Genomic DNA, 21,783 nt, shown 5'->3' with positions numbered 1-21,783 from the left:
CACGCGTCATCGCGGAATTATGTAACGTTCAACCTACCACTGTTTCAAAATACGGAAAATATCCAAATTACCAGATTCGTTAGTTTTATTTCACCGTCGATGTTTAGAAAAGAAGATTTCAAATCAAAATTTTTAACAATGAATTTACTTGCAAGATCTCAAAGTAGAATTGGAGAATTTTAGTCAGACGATCGAACACTCACCTTCTGATCGATGAGTCGCTGCAACAATGATCAATGAGCTCCATAAGACCAGATAACGCGTAGTTACCCTCATAGTTGGTGTCCTCCAGGATTCTGTTCGTTTCAAGTCACTCACATGCACAGCCGGAAAATGTACGCGAGCCGGAGTCCAGATGCAGACTGACTTGTCGTGCAAAGTCCTGCAGGAGCAACACGACACGCATGCGTCCTGGCTTCCACGTGCCTGTCTCTTTCGTGTCTTTACTACTTACGGGAGACACTTGCCGATGTTACAGACGCCTCGTTCTTCCCATCGTGTAAAGAAGATTTCAGATATTTGTCGAACGGATTGTAAAAAGTACGATCGCCCTTAAGCGCGTTACCGGAAATTTTATGCAGCCCACTCTCCAGGATATTAACCTTTTTGTGCTTCACTATCATTGGTATAATTATATATTGGTAATGAAGGAACGGTTTCTTGTAGTGTTTTTACCAATAACAATTGAGAAAGGAAAGAAAGCTACTACGACATCCTAATAACGTGAAAACTGAAACAAGAAACAAAGAAAAAGGTTGTTGTATAAATACATTTAATAATATAGAAATTGTTTCTTTCAGTGTTTTTGATAATCGTGAAAGACAAGAAGATTATTAGGTAAATAAATTTTCAGATATTCATAGTGTTTTTCTTTTTGAAAAAGAAAATAAAGTTCTTAATTTTCGAATGCTTCGTTGTGAAAGAGTACTGAAACTACTGGTGGATGGGATCATACAAATTTTCAGAGTGCGAAATGTTCTTAATTGATGTACGATTTTGATATTAACAGACGATTTAAAACATCAGGAGTTATGATGAAAAGTTACAGAAAGATATTTTGATAATGGATTAAAGAGAATATAACAAAGGAGTTCAACAATATGAATTTAAATTCAGCACTAATTATTATTAGATGAATATTTTTTAAGCTGTTTGTGTATGTCAAAATTTAACACGTTAATGAACAGCTTTTTCATGGAAAAATTATACCGTGCTATTGATTGTATAATCGAATAAAAATATTGATTCGATATTTTGTTAACTTTACTGAGACGTAATTTGGCAATCGCTGTTTAACACAATAAAGGATGATAATTTACAGGTTTTTATATTTTATTATTTGTATAAATTGAGATACATGCAATTCATCGCTGGTCAGAAACGTGTTAAAAGGTTATATAAAGAGATTTTTGCTTTTCATGAATTAATAGCATAATCTAGACGAAATAAATAATAATTACTTATTGGAAAAATTTAAAAAACATTAAACATTAATTAAAACATTAATAAAAACATTAGCATGTTATTAAAAAAATATTAAAGGTTACCATATACATGTTTTTATCCGAAGATATTACAGAATATATTAATTTTCTGATATTAAAATTGTAAAACGAGTAAAGTAATGAAATATTTAGAATGTAAGTAAGTTACAGTTCACATTTATTCTAAGAATGACGAGAAACATTGTGGAATGTTTTTAACGAAGGAAATTCAAGTTTCTGAAGCTATGATAATAATGCAGATTGCTTTAAATTTTGCACGCGGTGCATACTATCTATAAATATCGCACTTGAAGGACTTAAACTGTAGAAATTACATCGCAAGAAGCATTGCGTCTGTGCTTAAAATTAGTTTCAGTCATATACATGCGTTATGAATCGAGAGGGTGAGAAACAGAGGCGAATGTGTGAGTATGTGTGTGTGGAAGGAAGCGGTAAAAGAGAGGAAAGCAAGTTTCGCTACGCAGAACTAGATGTCATGGAATGCACCCAAAATTGTGAAACATAATGGAATTAATTTAGTAGAGCTGTTAAGACGATTTCGAGACAGAATCCTAGTGTTCCGAATTTACATTTTCAAAATGATGCTAATACTAAAAATGAAATATAAATATTTTGTAAAAGGTGAAAGTAGTACTCTATCTTTATATTATAAAAAAGGGAGAATAACAGATGAATTATAACAAACATAATGAAAATATTACCCAATTATATAGGATAAATGCATCTAATATTGTTTATCAAATTTCAAATAATTCTCGATTGATTTTTGGTTAACTAATTTGATTTTGATCCGATTCACTAATTACAAATGATAGTTATAACAGATTAGATGCAATCTAAATATTTTTAACTAGTATTGAACAAACTGTAAATATTCAAAAAGCTATTTTGTGAAAAAATATCTAGAATATTACGTATCTCAAGAACATTATGATTTTACGTGCTTTTGTTAAAGGTTGAAGTTTTATTGGTATTGTTTTTAGAAACTGGCTTCATTACGAAAATGAAGAAATAAAATTATGATCTTACTTTTCGACACACTACTTCACACGTTTAGCAAATATACATTACGTCTATAACTTCGGCAATTTTGTATTCAGATCAATCGTGATCTCAAAACTCCCTATGAATTTGAAAGAGCAGAAATCTTCAAATCTTGACAAAACCAAGAACTAAGAAGTATATAATTGCTTCGAGCGTAATATATCCATAATTTATTTCCTTCAAATATTGAATCCATCAACATGGTGCGCTCTACGCGTTGGAATATGTAGTTTATACGGAACGATGCGTAAGAAAGAGCAAGGAAAGTCAAGAAAATTAAGCGAGAAATCAGAAAAGGAAGCGGAGAAACCCACGAAGGTAGAAGAATAAAGAGGAAGGCACGAAGAAGGTAGAAGAGAAGCAAAAGGAGAAGACGGGGTGTAACAAGTGTGCAAACACATTCCACCAAACGAACGTCGTTAGCGAGAGAATCACCTCGCCGGCTTTTTCGCGTTTGATATGAATTTTTCCCCTTTGCTGGCCGGACATTTTTCGTTTAGTGGATTTTGACAGGAAATCGTGCACGTTGAAAATCCTGGTGACATGGGTCTTAGATGGAAGCAAAGTCAAACGAGAAAACTTTGCGGATTAAGCGCAATCAAGTACCGATAATTCCCTGGTGAATCGTGTCTGTTCTCTCTTTCTGATACGAAATGGCTGAACGACGCGCGTAGGAACATTCCTAGGTACCATCTGGAAGAGAATGACAGAATTGTTCGACGTGGAAGCTCTGTTGTCCGCGACAACTTTCCTTAGCTGACATCGAAGACGACGAACGTAGTCGTGCGCGTATTATCTATCAAATTAATCGAGAACGTTCTCATCGTCTCGCTGATTATTTCAATTATCAATCCGCGAATTGGTATTCCAATTTCTTAACTACGTTTGCGACGATGTTTCCTTCATATACGTATCCTGGTATTTAAGAGAACTGAGGCGGGACTCGATAAAGTTCTACGTTTGTTACGGTTTGCGGTAGGATACATGTCTGGTTTCTGAAATTTTGTACTTGGTTAGTTATTGTAAGTTCGAAGATAGTTAGTATGATTTATACGGAAGATTATTCAAAGAGGATTATTTAAATAAGCAACAAATTGTGAAATATATTCTTCTTGTGTAAGATTTTTTTTCGACTAAAGGAATTGATAAACTTTTGCTTTAGCTATGGTAAATTATAGTTCGCGGCAAGATACCTCCTTTTTTTTGTTTGTGACACTCCATTTCTATAAATAGTAGTTAAAATGGATTCTTTTAATACAAGATTCCTCTTTTTTTTAGAATGAATCGATTAGAAGGATTGGATAATCTATGTTAAATTTAGATTTTACATTTTTTATAGATATTGCCACGTTCATGAAGTATTCACGTTTATAAAATAATAACTATCAGTGTAATATACATATTCATATGCTGAAACACTATAGTCAAATGCATATTAAAAGATAGATATTAAACGAACAACGAAATGGTCCAACGATATAAAGTCTTATATTTCAAGTCTATTTTTTAACATCCATAGTCAGTTTATTTAAACATGAGAAAGCTAAAATATGGGAAAAATTCGTTAAAACATTATTCATTCGTTGCTTTGGGCATAGTCATCTTGCATTATGATGGTAAAAGCGCTTTTCATCGGATATCCGGTTATTTCATCCAATTCAATGGAAAGTGATTTGCATAATGCAACGTAAATCTACAAATACGATAATGTGCAGATAATTTACAAGTATGGAGTTTCGATAAAACTAAAAATATATATTTTCAGATTTAGATTATATTTACAGACACTCTACGAGCATTATTTACGTTCTATACAGCCACCATCGGTCTTAATTATTGAGTACACGTATGGTATTTACGGCTGAACATTTTGGAAAACAACTCCTGTCATTCCAAATAAATATCCCTTTCCTTTTCACAAAAAAGAGAAGAATAAACCGTACTGATGAAAGGATTCAAATTTCAGTCCATTATCGAACATTACATCATAATTTACTAATCGTTTAATGTGATCTCAATTTCTTCCCAATAAATTACATCCAATAGCTGAACGATGAAAATTTTCAATCAATTTTTACAAAACCAATGGAACAATAAATAATGCAAGTTTCAATATTCTCAATCTCATTTATTACTATTTTATTTAACATATATCCATTTCAAGTTGATTAAGCAATTCCAAAGAAATGAACTTTACTTGCCTCTAAATATAATAATTTTAATTATCTAGTCAAATCTATTGGTTTATTCATATATTATATTCATTATTGTAACTCTTTAGAAACTTGCAATCTAGAAATCTGAAACATCGTTGAAAAAATGTATGTACTCTTTGTTTACACAGATATCGTATTCGAATTTAGTTATGTGCTTTTTGTCGATACAAATATTGTAGTTTCAAATGCTCTTAATAAAAAAAAAAGAAGAAGAAAAAGATACTTTAAACATGTTTATGGAAAAATTATCGATAGTATTGCCAAATTGTTGTTCAATACTCATATAACAAAGACTATGGTTTACGTAATTATAATGTATTTTTCTTTTTTAAAGAATCGTTTGATCGGTGTAGATGTTGTCCTACACTGGTGAAACTGGGTAATAATGAGACTAATAATTCGCGTCCGGAAGCCTCTCACGTTCTACGTAATTCACTGGCTCGCGTACAAATGGCTCTCGTAGCTTCTAGGTCGTTAATGTTAATATACAACGTGCAGCCACACGTAGAGCATCAGATTTCTAATTCTAATAAATCCCATATGGGGCGTGCCTGCTTGGATTGCGGCCACGGAACACTAGAAAATGATCCTTATAATTCTTTAATGAACAACCAGCACGTGGGCATAACGAACACAGTAAGCTTTCACTCATACTTATGAAGTATAGGATATATCGAATTCACTATATTTTGCCTTTCAAGAATAATGATTTCTATGTTATGAATATGAACGATTTGAAACTTAATTCTGTAGGATTTTTGTTTTTATAGATGTAAATCCTTCATAACATTTGTATCGCTTATTTATAACATTTGCAACAACTACGTTTATATTTTTGTTTAATCAGTGTTGTAATTGTCAGTTTTCAAAAATTAATAAAGTTATTTCTGAAGATACTTCCTCTAGAAGTTCATCACGGTACTATATATTATACCATTTATCAAATATAATTGAGAAGAATAATTTCACACCTTTCCAATTATCACTGTCATCCATTTGTTGCGATTTTCAGTTAATGTAATAATTTTTACGCTACCGCGTTTCAATGGGAGACAAATAATTCTATGTCCAATATAAAATTGTAACGACTATAAATTAGATGATAATAATAATAATCTACTGCAGCAATTATCAGAGCCCTTGCGAGTAGTATTAACATTTCCCTTCTTTCCTAAATCCCTTTTGATTAAATTGCTGCTTTCTACTTCCGTTGCTCCACTTATACTCATTACTTATGCCACACAGACGTACAATTCTTAAAGGCTACGTGTACCACCACTTTATAATGATAAATGTTTATAAAATAGTGTCATTATTATTCTCTACGATATAATAAATTCTACAAAATATATTGTATTTGTTATTGAATATAATTTATTACTTATCCAACAATCAATAGTTCTTTCATTTTTTTATGATGTAGATAATTCCTCAATGAATAAATTATATTCTATAACTAGATTTGGATCAATGCAGTTAATCAATTATTGTAAAGAAATGCATTAAAAATAATACGTAAATTATTCTGGTGAAATATACAATGTTTTAAAGAAACAACAATGTGTTAAAAATTGTATTTCTGCAAATGATTTTTCGTATATACCAATCTACGTAAAATATTTGATCACATCCGTTGGCAAATTCTAAGAATGAGAGTTTTCGTAACTATATAATCCTTCTTCCGTTTAAACTCACGCTTTCTTATGTACATTTTCATTACACAAACTAAAAGATTCGCTTTATTCTATAATTTACACATTTCACTTTCCCCAGTGTTTATTCCAAAAGTTAGCCACCAGTTTATAGAGCGAGAATTCGCAAATGATAAACGTCTACTAAAACAGCGTCAGTTGGTTCTATGATCCTGTTGCACACAGCCGACGGTTGTCGAAAGGACATAGGGACGAAATTATCCCTTGAATTTCTGGCCTTCATTTGTACGCACATACTCCGGATGCAGTTCACCGTATCCTGCCACAAAGTCCTCCCTTGATTGCGCGTACAAGTGTGCCACACTTCATGCCTTGCTTCGAGCCTGTTCGTTAGGAGCTTCCCATCTTTCTTCAATTTAGCACGAGTGATGTTTCCATCCGTCCCTACCTTCGCTTACATCCACCAGCTTGAAGTGTAGTGCACTTGTGGTCATGTAGTACCTCTTCTTCTTTGGGAGCATCAAGGCATTTAGCCGCGAAGTGAACCCATTCCGAATGGTTAGAGGATCGCTTCTATGGACTTCTATAGACGACTCTGTATAATTAACAGAAAGGCACGTTGTGTGTTTGCTACGGCAATATTTAGTCAGAGCAGAGTATCAATCGGTTCAATACCTAGATATCGTATTGATAGAACGAAACGATACTTACGCGAGTAAATATCATACGGCTAACTCATTTTCATGCGGTTACAGATAGTGAAATTTATTTTTCACAGCATGAAAAATATTTGATTTTTACTGATTTAATAAATGCAGGTAATAAGTCTTGTATTAGTTAAAATTGTGTTTAAACATTGCTGCATTTTTTAACTTTCGTACCACTTGTGGTGACTTTTAAGAAGTATTCTGATATGTTATCTAATTGATTTAACTATGATTGAAGAAGAAAGTTATGTGATAAACTGAAAGATGTAAACCCTTTGAAAATAAGTAGCTAGCCCGCGAAGAAACAAATAATACTTGTTTAATTATTATGTTAGTTTAGCTTAAATAACATTAGCTTGTATAACGTGTTATTAACATACCATTAATATGTCATTAATATTTTTCAAATAATAGAAAGGGCGATAAATGTACATGTTTTATGCCAAAATTAATGTGATGGTGATGTGTAACTTTTTAACATCATATCGAATTTCAAAATTACTCGTCTGAAGAAGGAACGTTTTTCATCTATGGCCTTCCAATATCCTGACAACATTATATATACACGTAATTTTTATGAATATCTTTTTATCAATTATCGTGTAGCGATTGGAATCGCAAAACCTAATGAAACACTTTATTTAATGCCACAGAGATATAACGTCCGTATTACAAACGCTACACGTAACAGGTCACTTGTAATACATATGTAACAGTTTTCAAATGTTAAATTTTGCCTTGTACGTTTCCATCGCACGATTTCATCGATTATTCGTAGCTCTTGATATTAAATTCTCGTAGCCGGTTATGTAGGAATTATAATTATTCGTTTCGTTCAAATAAAATTAAACGATTGTTTAATCGTGTATACTCGATCAACTTGCAAAGCGTTGCGATCCAAGGGATTGTAATCCTTCTTTCTAATTAGCGGACTACGCTTCGCGACTCGATGAAATATTTCTATCGGATGAGAATTTAGAATCTCTCCGCTAATACTAATTTTAAGTACGGTCTATCTAGCGAGAATTCTTAATGGACACGCATAAATCAACGAAGACGTTCCTATTCCTCTGAAGAATATGCCAGTTGGGATTTCTCTCTTCAATTTCAATCGTTCCATGGAGTTATGCGATCCTGCTAGCATTTGCGGAATTTCACCTCGAAGAAGACTAAGCGACTGATAGAGACGATAATTTCCTTAATTAATTAGCCACTTGTTTCGTTATCTCTTCTCGATCGTTGTTTGCAAGAACATGGTTTAATAGATTGTAACAATTCTTAATTAAATCGAAACTTTGTCGTATTTGATGAAGATCGTTTTGTAGGAGTATAATTCAGTAATCTTTATTCATTTCGTGCGATATGTACAGTAACGTAATATATCGATTTTATTACTGAAACTTAATTTGTTTGTACATCTGTTCGAATAATAATGATCGTTAACAATTAAAGAATTTTTATAATTCTTTGTTACAATGTATTTATTTCGTGTTTCTTTTAAAACACATGTTATAAATATAAGAATTCTATGACGATCGAAATCTACTCTAATAAATGTAGTAATAGTAATCCAAGAAGCGTTGTACATTTATTGGCCTTTTTGAGAATCAAAAAAGAAGACGAAAATTGTAAAATAACTTCGTTATATTACAAAGCTAATTACAGATCCATAACACCATCTGTAATCTAAATACATAATCATTTTCAGCTTGGTTTGTTTAAATAGAAAGAAACTGTAGTTAATGGCTACTCGTACGAATTCAAATAAAACAGTTTTAGAATTGTCGAATGTATTTCTGATAATTTTCGATGATTTACACTTCTCTCACACGTTAACTTAAATTTTTGTGAGTTTTGTAGACAGTATTTCCGAAGTTATTGGGATTCGTGCTGATATCTTGTTCGAATCTCGTTCCAGTTTGTTACGAATCTGACACAAGCGTAATTGGTACCTGCTTCAAATCTCTTCGCTGTATCAGTTTAGAAGCAATTTTAAGAAACAAGTAATGACAATATCAACGAATCAGTGGTCATCTCCAACTTGAATAGTTTCCCTAGTAACTCGAATATACGCGATTTGCAGCGATTTTCCGATAAAAATAACATACCTGATATCAAAGGGATAATTACTGATACTTTGAAATCAATATCTTCTCAAGATATTCGAGAATTTGAAAGATGAAAACAAAACATGTGATTTATCATGATTTTTCCCTGTGGTCTTCACTTCATATGCATCGACCTAATAATTCGCCGATATTATCGTTGACTCGTACCACTTCTATTAATTCTCTATCATTCGTCGTCAACATGAATTCTCACTCTCACAATATTCCGTTGCCGCTGTCTTTGCGAATATTTCACGTAGTTTCGGTGGCTCCTCTAATGTGGATTACCAAGTATAATGATCCCTCTATTAGTAATGTAAAGCTGACAAATCGCAACAGTGCTACAAAATAGCAAACTACGTCGCATCTCTCGTCCGGATCGATGGATAACGTCACTTCCGGGCCCCAGCTGTTTACAATGAGGAGGTAGATCGAGGATACGAGGGCGTGAAAGTTGGCGAGCACGCGTGACAACGCTTTTTTTCCGCGCTCACGTTCCGTTGACAAAGCTCCGTGTGTCCTATGGAATTTATATTTACCCGGTGTTGACCGAAACCGTGTTTCGAGCGAAAGGACACACGCATTGTTTGCGTACACGCAATTGAAATCTGCAGATGCGAAAGCTACCTGCTCGAGGAACGAGAAGATGATTATAAATCTACCGGGTTCGTTTGTTTTCACGTGCAAACAAAGCCGCGCCGATGGAGCGCGAACAACGTGGCCAAACGCGCGATAGACACGCGTTGCCTTTGCCCCGTTTGTTATTTGAAATCCAATGCTTGTTAGATACGAATTTCGCGAGCGTGATTATACTTCCGCGCGGAATACTATATTCTCCGTTTCAACGTGCGCTTCGTGATAAATTAATACCGTGGGAATGGCGTCGCTGTAGCTTTAGTTTAAAGTTTTATTAACAGATTTATTTTCCAGCTAGCTTTTGATAAGATGCCACTTTAATTCGACTTTAGATTTACTTTTTATGAAGCTTGCAGTCGGTGGCGGCTGCACCGCATATTGAGAACAGTTTCTTCGGCGAATTCAAGATATTTTTGCTAGATTTTCAATACGTATATGTATACATTGTCACTTTGTTTTAGATGCAGATTAATATTTCAAATATTTACTACATTTTACACTTTAATTTTTAATACGAAAGTCGAAGAATATAGTATATTATATATATATTACAATAATCAATACAATTTGGTCACGAAACAGTAAATACGTACACAAGCTCGTGTTCGAACACTTTTGAATATCTTTTATAAATGTATTATGTATGTTTTATCATGATTATGTTGTATTATAAAGTTTAAAGTTTACAGTTCTTTCTAACACATAGTAAAGTGTTTTAGTTATATTAATCAATTTTTGACTGCTTTTAGAGTAATAATTGTAGATGGATTAGGGATCAAGGTCAATATTTGATACCACTTAGATATGATTTGGATATTGAAACAATGTTTGCAGAAAGAGAAAGTAACTTTATTTATTGTTGTTGATTTCATATGAGAAAAAACCTGAATCGTACACACAGTATATAATATAGACTGCATATAGATGTGTATATTACGTCATTATACATACGTTATTATATATGTATATATATATATATATAATATAATATATATACATATATATAATAACGTACATTGGTCCGTTCTAGTTTGCGGACCAAGAGGAAAGCGCGAATCACAATTCGTAAATAGAGATAGTAGCGGCGGTATACAGAATGTCCCACTTTTTTAATCGTCTATATTTCGCAGAGATGAAAGAACCGGGCCATCAGCATGAAAAATCACTCGGTGGACGACTGCTTCGATCAATTTAACCATCCAACTCGTCGACGAATTTTTTCTCGCTAAAGCTCTGTAATTTTTTTCAACGCGTAGCCTACAAGTGAAAAGCGTACTCGTCGATCCTTTCGACAGAAAGTTCGAGTTTCTGCAGTGGTAACGGCTGTTTGGCATATGTAACTTTTGATCCAGCTGTTGAGATGAATATGCAGAGACTTACATACTCACGTATGTACAACACACTTTATATATTTGATTCTTCTGCTTTTATATTGAGATTCATGTATTGTGCCATCAGAAGTTTACATACTATACATACGTAATGAGTAAACTTAAAAGTTTATGAATTTTATAATAAATTTATGCAGTGTAATTTGGTACCTATTTTATATTTAAATGCAATTTTTAAAAATTTACAAAAAAGATCGATTAAGGGACAAATATATTCATATTTTACGTAATTAAGCAATATTTTCATTGGAAATGTTAATTATCCATTACCTTGATAATATTTATTCGCAATAACATATCCATTTATTAACTCCATTTATTTTCTCTAAAAACTTGCTATTTCTTTTGAACTTATGTAAAATCTGATAAAATATGATTGCTTCTACGAGCAGTTGAAGATGAATTTGATCATGCTTTACATATTCAACAGTATATCATGCAAATTACTACTAGACTTCATCATGTGAAATTTCGTTATGTAATCGACGTTATTCTGTTATAACCAGGTATACTTGTCAATTTGCTCAACTAGTTTTAACTAAATACGCCATTTTATGTATCCAATAGTCTCTATTTAACTTGGTTTTAAAGATACATTCATTGATAGATTAAACTTAAACATTCTGTATGGGTGGACGTGACAGCGAGAGAAGAGAGGCCAGATTTCATTCGTTCGAAGCGTCGATGCCGAAATACGCAAACGTAAATTACACTTTGCCTTTGGTCATGCTATCGGTCAATCCACAGTGCCAGGTGTCAAATAGAAGATAGAAAAATATTCCACTTTTATGTATTGAGGTATACCTTCTCGTTCGAAATTTAGACATTCTTGCCTGCGTGTTTCGGTATAAAGCGTGAGTTACTATCGGTTAATATAACATCTACCTTTTTATAGCAAAATCCCTTATTTTTATTTTGTTTATCACATATACAAGTATCATATCCTTTATCGAAGGAAATTACTTTTTTAATCATTCAGAAACTTTTCATTTTAGAATATTCATCAATGTATTATCAAAACGTATTACCAATAGTTAATTTTCCATTGGAAGATAATTTTTTTGATTCACTGCAAAGGCAACTTTAACTAAATAATCCAAAGTGCAATAGTATTATTATATATTATTTTAGTATATTATATCAAAAATCAAAATTTGAAGATGATTCCCTCCATCGTTATAAAATAATGTTAGCATTCATATAAATAAGGATCATAGCGGTAGAAGTTTTCAATTATAAGTATGAAATAGTCTTATTATTGATATTTCATTTTTTTTAGCAACCTTTAATTATTCCTTGTAAAATTATATGTTACAATGATTACTACTTTTTTTTATTATATTTTAACAAACTATTTTTACAAATATTTCTGACGTATCTGTATCAATCGATAGCAGTTTCCGTAAACCATCAGAGTTCCCATAAAGTGTCCGTTATATAGTGATGAATTTAAAAAAAATATCTAACAATTGAGGTTACACCAGTGGAAACCGTTAAGATTTTTTGGCTAACTCAATAATTGCCGTCGATAAAAATAGGCGTTCACGTGCATTCGACCGCTTCACATCGAATCGATAACTCAGCTCGGTGCGTTCGTGGAATAAATTGTTTCTCCCTCTAGCAAAAACCAGAGAGAGAGAGAGAGGAGAAGGAGGAGAGAGTGAGAGAGAGAAAGAAAGAAGAAAAAATAGAGGACAAAAAACAAGAAAATAATAAAAAATCGTATACTGTCTGGTGTCCTGTTAAATTGATCGAGGACATTAAAAATTACACCGGAGACAGATCGCGCCAGTGAAAACGTCCCGACCCGATGTTCACCGTTTCTGTTTGCGTGACGAGAGAACGAAAAAGCCATGTTCCACCTTATGGTGTAATCCAAAAGTAACATAACGATCTGTCTTTCCCACGAAAACCTGACGACCTGACTGCAACTTGGTGAACGCATATCTATGTACACACCTGTACAGGATGTCCTAAGGTTTAACAAGTAAATTTTATTAATGTACCTCGTGGTTACATAATAAAGCAGAAAGTATTACATAAATATAAGTTATTTGAAGCTTCATTAAAATTTTATAATAAAAGCATGAAATGAACTGTTATAAGACAAGAATAGGCTTACCATACGTGTAATACTATGCGAATTGCAATTTTATTTTAATCATTAGACCAAAGATTATATAAAGAGTATACGAATGATTGGATGATTCGAATGTAAGTCAGAAATTTCAGTTTCTTTTTTTGTCGTACGCTCCTTAAAAAAATTAGAGGATAGTTTTGTTCCTGGAACATCCTTTATACACATACATACACAGTTCACAGACGCACACGTAGGGATTAGTAGAACGTAGAGTAGGGATAGAGAAAGGCTGTTCGTGCAAATCCAAGAAGCTACCGGAACAAACACGGACCCCTTTTTCCGCGTTCCCTTTTTCCTTACCCGAAGCATCGACCATGCTCTACTACGCCGAGTAGAACCAGCCAGTGGATCCTCGACAGTATTTCAGTGAAGTATCTAAGAAGTGAAATGAAATGTAGAGGGCTGGAGGCGTGACTCGAACTCGTATGAGTCGCGCCAGATGTTACAATATTTACTGCGGGAAGAGTTTTCTCCTATACATCCATACTTCCGTACCCATCCCTCGATAAACCTCTATGTTTCCACCTGGATGCTTATGACGTGTGTACACACGTATCTGACAAATACACGCACGTACATACGTTTACACGTGCGATAATATTAATGCTCCCTAATGACAGGCCGGCAAGCAGACGGAGGGAAGTCGAGAAACCGATTCTTTTCACGATCAAAGGCTGAACGGGGATAAAGTGGCTTCGTGGCGGCGTGGAAACCGAGCAGCGTCCCCCTTCGCGTCCAAGGACTTCAATTACCCTGCAGAAGGTGTAGTAGACTGACGTTAATTACCTCCTCGATCATGAACGCTAAATAGACTGCGTCACTCGACAACGTTGATGTATGGACGGAAGCTTTTCTCGCGTCACGACAATTGTTTCGGTGAACAGGTACGACTTTGTAGTTGTACAATTTGCAGTAAAGGTAATAAAATTGGAAAAAGGTGATTTCTTACGAAAAAATACAAAGTGATCGCACACGAGTCTTCGTTCTCAAGAAAAATGAGAAATAAATAAGGAAGCTCTGACGCCATGCCGGTCAACTCCGTGAATTTGAACACACAGAGGGATAATAATTACGGTTATTCTTTTCAAAACTGTTTCTTGTAATTTAGAATTAATTATGCTACCTTCTTACGACAAATAACTTTACGAAAATCAGGTTTCCGTCTCGAAGCTGATAAGTTTGTAAAAAATTGACCGGTTACTACATACTATTATTACGTAATCAAGATTCCATTGTAATATCGTAATTTTAATGGAAAATTATTGAAAGAACCTATCCTGTCCTGTATCGTAGAAAATACAAAATCGTAAAAATATTTGCAAGGCAGAAAGTTTCATCAATGTACAATATAAACTAAAATAGAACAATACGCTGGTCAGAAACAGTTAGTATCCACAGTAAATTATTAATTATCTATCATTCACATTTCCACGCAATTTAATATCCTTTATCCCTGCGAACTACAAAATACGTCCTAAACCATTTATGAAGCCGATGATTCAGCGGCAGAACCTGCTTAGATTGCCAGGGGCCGAGATAACGTTTCTAATGAAAGTCGTGGTAGGATTCCACGCGATTCCACGCGAGCAAGAGAATCATAGGAAATGTTGTATTATCTTTCGAGCGATCCTCGTTGATCGAATCGTACCGACGCGGGAAAGTAGGTTAATTGACTAATATAGATCGTAGAAGGGATGTGCTCTCTGGAGATGTCTCGATCCTTCTCAGGGTTCTCCCTCTTCCATTTCGCACATCGTCTCCGGATAACGCGATGTCGCATTAATGTGTAATTGGTGGCGAGCTAGCAAGGTGACACGATACCAGGGCTCACGCCAAGAGGGAGGCCAGCTGTGTGATGTAGTGGCGGCAGGCCTGCCGCTAGCATAGACATTTTACCCGTGGAAGACGCATGGTCCTTGCTAATATGACGTTTGAAATATGGCGCAACGCGCATTCGAAGGTGCGAGAAGAGGTGCTCGGTGAAGAAAAGAGGCAGAATTGAACACGGAGGAGAGCTGTTGAGGCCAAAGCCGGCAAAACGGACGTAGAAAGAAAGGGAACCGACAAAAAGTTAGGCTTTCCGTTCTGCCAATGCTTTTTGCTGTACGAATAGAGGGATATCGCTACAAAAAATATAATCTCTTTTTGGGTTTTTCTCTTACCGTTCTTTATACTTTTCTTTACTCTGTTTTCCCATGTTCTTGTTATATTTAATTTCATTGAAAGAGAAGATTTTGCTAAGCTTGTTAGATTGTGCTACGTAAATATTATTCCATCCATCGAGCTCTGTGTGTGTGTGTGTGTGTGTGTGTGTGTGTGTATACAGAACAACGTTATAGATACATCAATTTCTTAAAATTTGATAAAATTGCAAAATCTAAGTGCAAAAATAGCAATGAAAAATATTTTGTTTACGCGAAAATATCGATATTTACGGATGTCTTTATGGATCAATAATAAATATTCAAGATTTTATTATTTTAAGATTTTAAGATTGTATGAAAAAAATACATAGTATTGCTTCTTTCTGGAAATATGTAATATGTTATTTGTTAACTGCTGAATATAATTTCATGATATTTTCTGAGCTTCTTACGTATAATGTTTAATGTAGCTGAAGTTTGCTAAGAACTAATGTATTTCGAAGATAAGGAGAAAGGAACTTTGCAAGTAGTCGTATCTAAGCGATGTTTCACCTTATCCAAACTGAAATCTACAAATGCTTGAGCGATAAACGTATTTGTTTCTGATTTTGTTCTACAGTTAAACGTTACTTAACTATTTTTAGATTCGCCGTTCGATTATCACTTATCGTTCTGTAAATAATATAAAACATGTTGATAGTGATAGTAATAATTCAACAATTATAGTCAAATACTGGAACCCATAGATCTAAAAAAAACTTTTCAATTTGTCAATGATGAATCCACTAAAATAGTTTTACGTCTTCACATATTTAATTTTCTCCTATATGACTATAGCGTATCCAAAAAATGCAGCAAATACGATTGAATATTTTAATTAAGAAGATTTAATATTTTAATTAATTGAATATTTTAATACACGAATACTGAAGATTGAACAACGAAAGCGTTTCAGTGAGCCAATTCTAAATGTTCCTCTTTAATTCTCCTTAATTATGTTTATCACTCAGCTAAAACTAGTATTTCCTCGAACTTAGCATTTTATTATTCAACAGAAATTCCTAACATAATTCATAAAAAGTAATTGTTCGATTTCATCAAACGCCGAACGAAACAATATCAAGTGTCAAACTGTTCAAATTCCTAAACAAACTCTAGTCAAAAGTGCAAAATCACATGTTCTATACCACATATATCCAATAGAACGTTGAGCACGTATAGCAACAGTTCTTAGAAAAACTTCGCAAAATGCAGAAAAAATTTTTATCACCAATTAAAAATCCCGTTAACACGCGCAAGTCGGGGAAGCAATTTTTTCGAGAGGGTAGTTCTCCGCCGTCAGAGTGGAAAGAATCTTTCCGTATGATCCGGGTAAGAGGCAGTAAAACGATAGCATCGAGATACTGTCGGCTGGAATGTACCAAAAAACTCGATGAAAGAATACGAAGTAATCGACGCAAGACCGGCTGACGGAACTGTTTGATTCACGCTTGGGGTGCGCATTCTTGTGATTCTTCAACGAAGGACGGCAAACTCTATTCCTCGGCGTTTTTCTCTATCCGAGAACCGAGGCCCATCCGGATTACGGAACACGAATCTGATGGGGTGGTTTGAGGAAAATCGAAGTCAAAGCTGTGAAGAGAGAGAGAGAGAGAGAGAGAGAGAGAGAGAGAGAGAATCCGCTATAGTGGAACGAACGTACACTCCACACGCCGCCGATTTATTCGAAAATCCGTGGAAAGTGGCACGTTTCACCCGTTGTGAAGCGCATCTATCCCAAACCCTTCCTCGCGTCCCAGCATGCCTGTCTTCCGTGTTCTCGCACCTTCTTTTCCCTCCGCCCTCGTGTTCCTTCACAAGTAGAGTTCGGTATCTGGCTTCCTTGGGCGCCTAACGCGTTCCTAACCCTCCTCCACTCAAACCTTAGACCGGTTTAGGTATTCCCGTAGTAAGCTTGCCGTAGCCTCGGAGCCAGTTTAGCGTCCTCTCTCGCGCCCCTATCTGATTTCAATGTGGTTCGGTTACGTGCTTCAAATCAAAAACACGAACGTTATTTCTCTACGTGGTCTCCACTTTTCTCGTTCCTCCCTCCCCTTCTTACACTGCACAACCCAGCTCCTGAACCGTATACCGGTTTCTCTTCGCGCGATCGTTCCTTGTCACCCCAACAACCAGCGAGTTTTCGCCTCCCTGTATCCCAGTGTCGTCGACGTTTCTCCCCGCTTTTCGCGCACCTATATCCCTGGACTCGTTCTCACCCACACAGGCAACACCTTATAAACTTTTATTTTCGAGCACAGCTCTACGAAGGGAAGCGCGAGATAGAGGAGAGTAAGAGACAGACATAGAGGAAGAGGAAAAGATGGAGGAGGAGAAGGAAGAGGTGAAAGTGGGGGTTAGATGGAAGGAAGGAGGACGAAACGATTCGAGCGGGAAGGAGCGTATGTTCTGTCAAGCTGTCGCTAAGAGGGAGTTCGCCTGCCAACTTATGGGACACGTACAATGCGAGCCAAGAATATTGCAGCTCCTGTCGCCCTTTTTACCCCTTTCCGCCCACTTTTCCTTCATCCAGCCGCGTCTCGTATCCGCGGCTCGTATCTTTTCCTCTCCCTCTCTCTCTCTCTCTCTCTTTCTGTCGCTCCTTCTCGTGGTGCAAAGTGTCGCGTTCGAAAGGACTGCTCCCTCGTCGGATATTGAAATGTATTTAGCAAAAAAGAAGCGCATAAGTACTTGACACGGACAACCGTTTTGTAGGCGGTCCTCGCCTAGCCAGCCCCGGTTAACTTGCCGTGTGCCGAACTGTCTGCCACCGGTGCTTATAATGTTGAGAAACGTATGACGGCTGGCGGTACAGATTGAAAGAAGATGAAAATGTAAGCGACTGCCGTCTTTCGATTTCGACACGAGTCTCCAACGTGTACCGGCCGCCCCGTGCGTGAATTTCAAATCAGCCGCGAGTCCTATGCGTTTGTAGAATATGGGATATTGTCTGTTCATGGGACAAATAGGAATAAAGATCCTGTGAAGATTTTAACGGTTTTTTTAACACATGCACTATTGATTATATGTCTGTTGCACAAACAAATAAACAAATATCTATTTTAATACTACTTTTACGTAGGGAAGACAATCAGTAAAGAGAAATCTGTTTATTATAAATAAAATATAAAAACACAAGTGTTCCTTCAAAATCAAAAAGTTGTAGTAAATGACATACGCTAGTGAAAACAACACTTTTGATCATTTAAATAATCATTTTTCAAACCTACTTTGCAGCTTTCGAAGTAGTCAAGAAATGGAAATCATCGTACGTTTCCGGTAAACGGTATCTCAATATCCACGATAAATGCGAAATAATATGTCGCATCCGAACGTGTAGATCATAGATTATCGGGAAAATAGAGATACGATCGGGAGAAGTAAAAAATACGAGCGGAACCATACTGTATCTTTACGCGTATGTATATATATAGTATCTCATGACGATTGAAATTAATAACCCAATAGTGATTTTATATAAAAAATCGAATAGAAAAGCCTGCAATAAAATATCGTCATGAAAGCTTATGGGCGTATGGAAATCGATTTGAAACAGTCGAGAAATACGTAAGCACCGTGTAAAATCTTTTTTAAAAATCTTTGGGGGCTATGATTATTGCTTGGCATAAAAATTGTTAGTGAAATATGGGAAAATATAAAATGTTATGTGAAATAATAGAATATTGTTTGAATCGTATTATTTTATAGGATCCTGTTGAATTTATATATGAGATCAGTGAGAAATATGTTTAGAGATATAGGTATAATTTGCTTAAGAATACGGTTTCATTTAACGCAATAGTAATTTACTTATGATTCTATAAAATAATTTTACACTAACGTATACAATGTATATAAAAAAGTTTTTCTCATTTTTACTCATTAAAAAAATAGCAGCGTGTATATCTTCAAAGCAGTAGAAGTGTTACCCATTTTAATTATGAAAATAGCGTGTGTATGATTATTATTTAGTACTAGCATAATTCATTACACTATGTTTACAATGCCAAGATCATATGCTATATTTTGCTATAATCTTCAAAAATAGTAATCAACAGTAAATTCTCGAAAAGTTATTTCAATTACACTACAATATCATATGCTTATCGAGTTAGTTTGTCAAAAGTAGAAAGATACTTCTATTGTGTATTTTAAATCCATTTTCCACAGATGGTTGGTCTTTTGTCGATCGGATGATCCGTTGTCAAACATCCTATAAATCTTTGAATCTCTGTATCATATCAGTGAAGCGGAGGGTATCTTATAGAATGCAGATGTTCCGTGCAAAGAATCGGTGGCTAGGTTTCCATCGTTAACTTCGGTCCCCACGAGTTGAGCCGCGTGTTGTCATCGCCGACGTGCGGATATAAAAAGCGGCTCGACGACAGCACTCCGTGACAAACGATCGCATTGTGAACGCCCGACTTCTTTCCTCCACCGCATAAATCCTTGTACGAGGCGGAGATTCATCTCGACTTCAACGCCTTAATAACAGATTCGAATATCAGGTTATATATGTAATTGTTGCTAATTGTCTATTACCTTGTTTCAATAATATAATTTATATGTAATTTCAATTTATAGTCTACTAATTCCATAAAAGGCTACTAAATACTGCTTCTAATTATTTGTTTGCTATAAGATGAAATGTTTCTGTACTGATTCAATGAAAGGAAAATATTATTTATCCTCGTTAATTCGTAATTAATGTGCACATTTCAGCAATGTTTTTACAGTAGAACTCTGTTTATATGAACCTGTCATGGTACAAGTTGGTGGTTCATATACCCTGGTCGTTTATATAATAGGAGTCCACCTATGTCTGTGCCCATTACCTATGATTTTTCGTTCAGTTAATTGGAGTTCGTGTTCATATAAGGGGATTCCAAGAAACATTTGCTCTTAAATGCATAATAATGTTGCAGATTTGTATCAATTGCGAAGCGTGAGAGCGAGTGTCACATCACGCCTGATCCTACTGTTTATTGTTAGACGTTCACACAAGTAGAGCGACGTTCAGATAATAAGAGCTCAAGTAGCCAAGCATTGTTAAAATTTCATTCACATAATTGGAACTCATAGAAACGAAGTTCTATATCTTTATTACATCACGAAATTACGGATTTATATTGAAATTCATACTTTTGAGAATTCATAATTAAGAAAATAGAACCTAGATAGAAAATGATTTTACTTACCAAGTATCATAGAAAGCACTATACTTTGGATATTTTATATATTTTTTCCAGCCTAATTATCATAAATTGACAGGAGAATCCGTATACTCACGTTAATGTACATATATAAGTATCCTAGCAAAAGAGTTAAGGAAGAGCCAAGCAGTCCAGCATGGCCACTGGCCGGTGGTTTGCCTTGACCGCCGCTTTTCGTAATCCAATGGCTTACATTTGTTTCAGGCGTAACACGGCCGGCGAATCTGTACACGATTTAGTTCCCTCCGGAAAACAAATTCCATCACAGACCGCCGGTGCAGCAAGTCGAATGAATAAACGACTATAGAAATCGCAGCTCCCTGCCAAGCGAAGGGAGAATATCTCCAGCAGAGTTTTTTCTTGCTCCTTTTAATCCAAAGATTTAAATCTCACTAGCCGAAAAAGCGCCGGGACGTTGCATTTTGAACCAAGGTCCATTGTAAGCTTCTCGTTGGATCTCGGAGATTCACCAGGCTGAATGATGTACAGCAGTGCGTGATTTAAATACATGGTACGTAACGAGAATTATGCGAGTCTCGAGAGGAAATCTCACCCGTTCTTATTGTCCGCATACGTAGAAGCTACCTCAGAGGTGAGAAACCTTTCGTGTACGCTGCTGGCCGAGAAAATGAAAATGAAGTATCGTGTATGTACTTTGATGTATTTTTAGAGGAAATTAAATTCTATTAAATATATATTGTTGTAACGTACGGTGATGCAACAAGTAGGGAATCATTAATAATACGGCCATTTAGCGTTGGAGGAATTTGTTAATTCATTACAAATTCAACCCTATTGTCTTCTTTCACTTATTTTTCACTCTTGTATCCTTAGACAATATCCTTTTTCAAATACAAATACAAAATATATATCGAATAACACAAACAACATATTTATACGCTGTTCGTACTTTAGTAATATCTACTAAAACGCAATATTTATTAAAATGTAATTTTTATTTGGGTCATATAAAACAGGTGTAGAGAAC

The 21,783-nt window shown here is 35.1% G+C and overlaps 1 protein-coding gene across 1 annotated transcript in view; it reads right to left on the bottom strand.

Moving 5' to 3' along the window:
* The window catches only part of LOC126865980 (neurotrimin-like), a 301,471-nt gene extending 301,107 nt beyond the window's left edge, over positions 1–364 (bottom strand). The window contains exon 1 of the mRNA XM_050618977.1: positions 204–364. Coding sequence (XP_050474934.1) covers positions 204–276 — 73 coding nt within the window. The 5' untranslated portion in view covers positions 277–364. The remainder of the gene's footprint in view (positions 1–203) is intronic.
* Positions 365–21,783: the final 21,419 nt, after the last annotated feature.

This window comes from Bombus huntii, chromosome 5, assembly GCF_024542735.1.
Source record: "Bombus huntii isolate Logan2020A chromosome 5, iyBomHunt1.1, whole genome shotgun sequence".
In the NCBI taxonomy this organism is placed as follows: domain Eukaryota; kingdom Metazoa; phylum Arthropoda; class Insecta; order Hymenoptera; family Apidae; genus Bombus; species Bombus huntii.
Note: the sequence above shows the minus strand (reverse complement) of the source record. Positions and strands in the feature narration are given on the sequence as shown.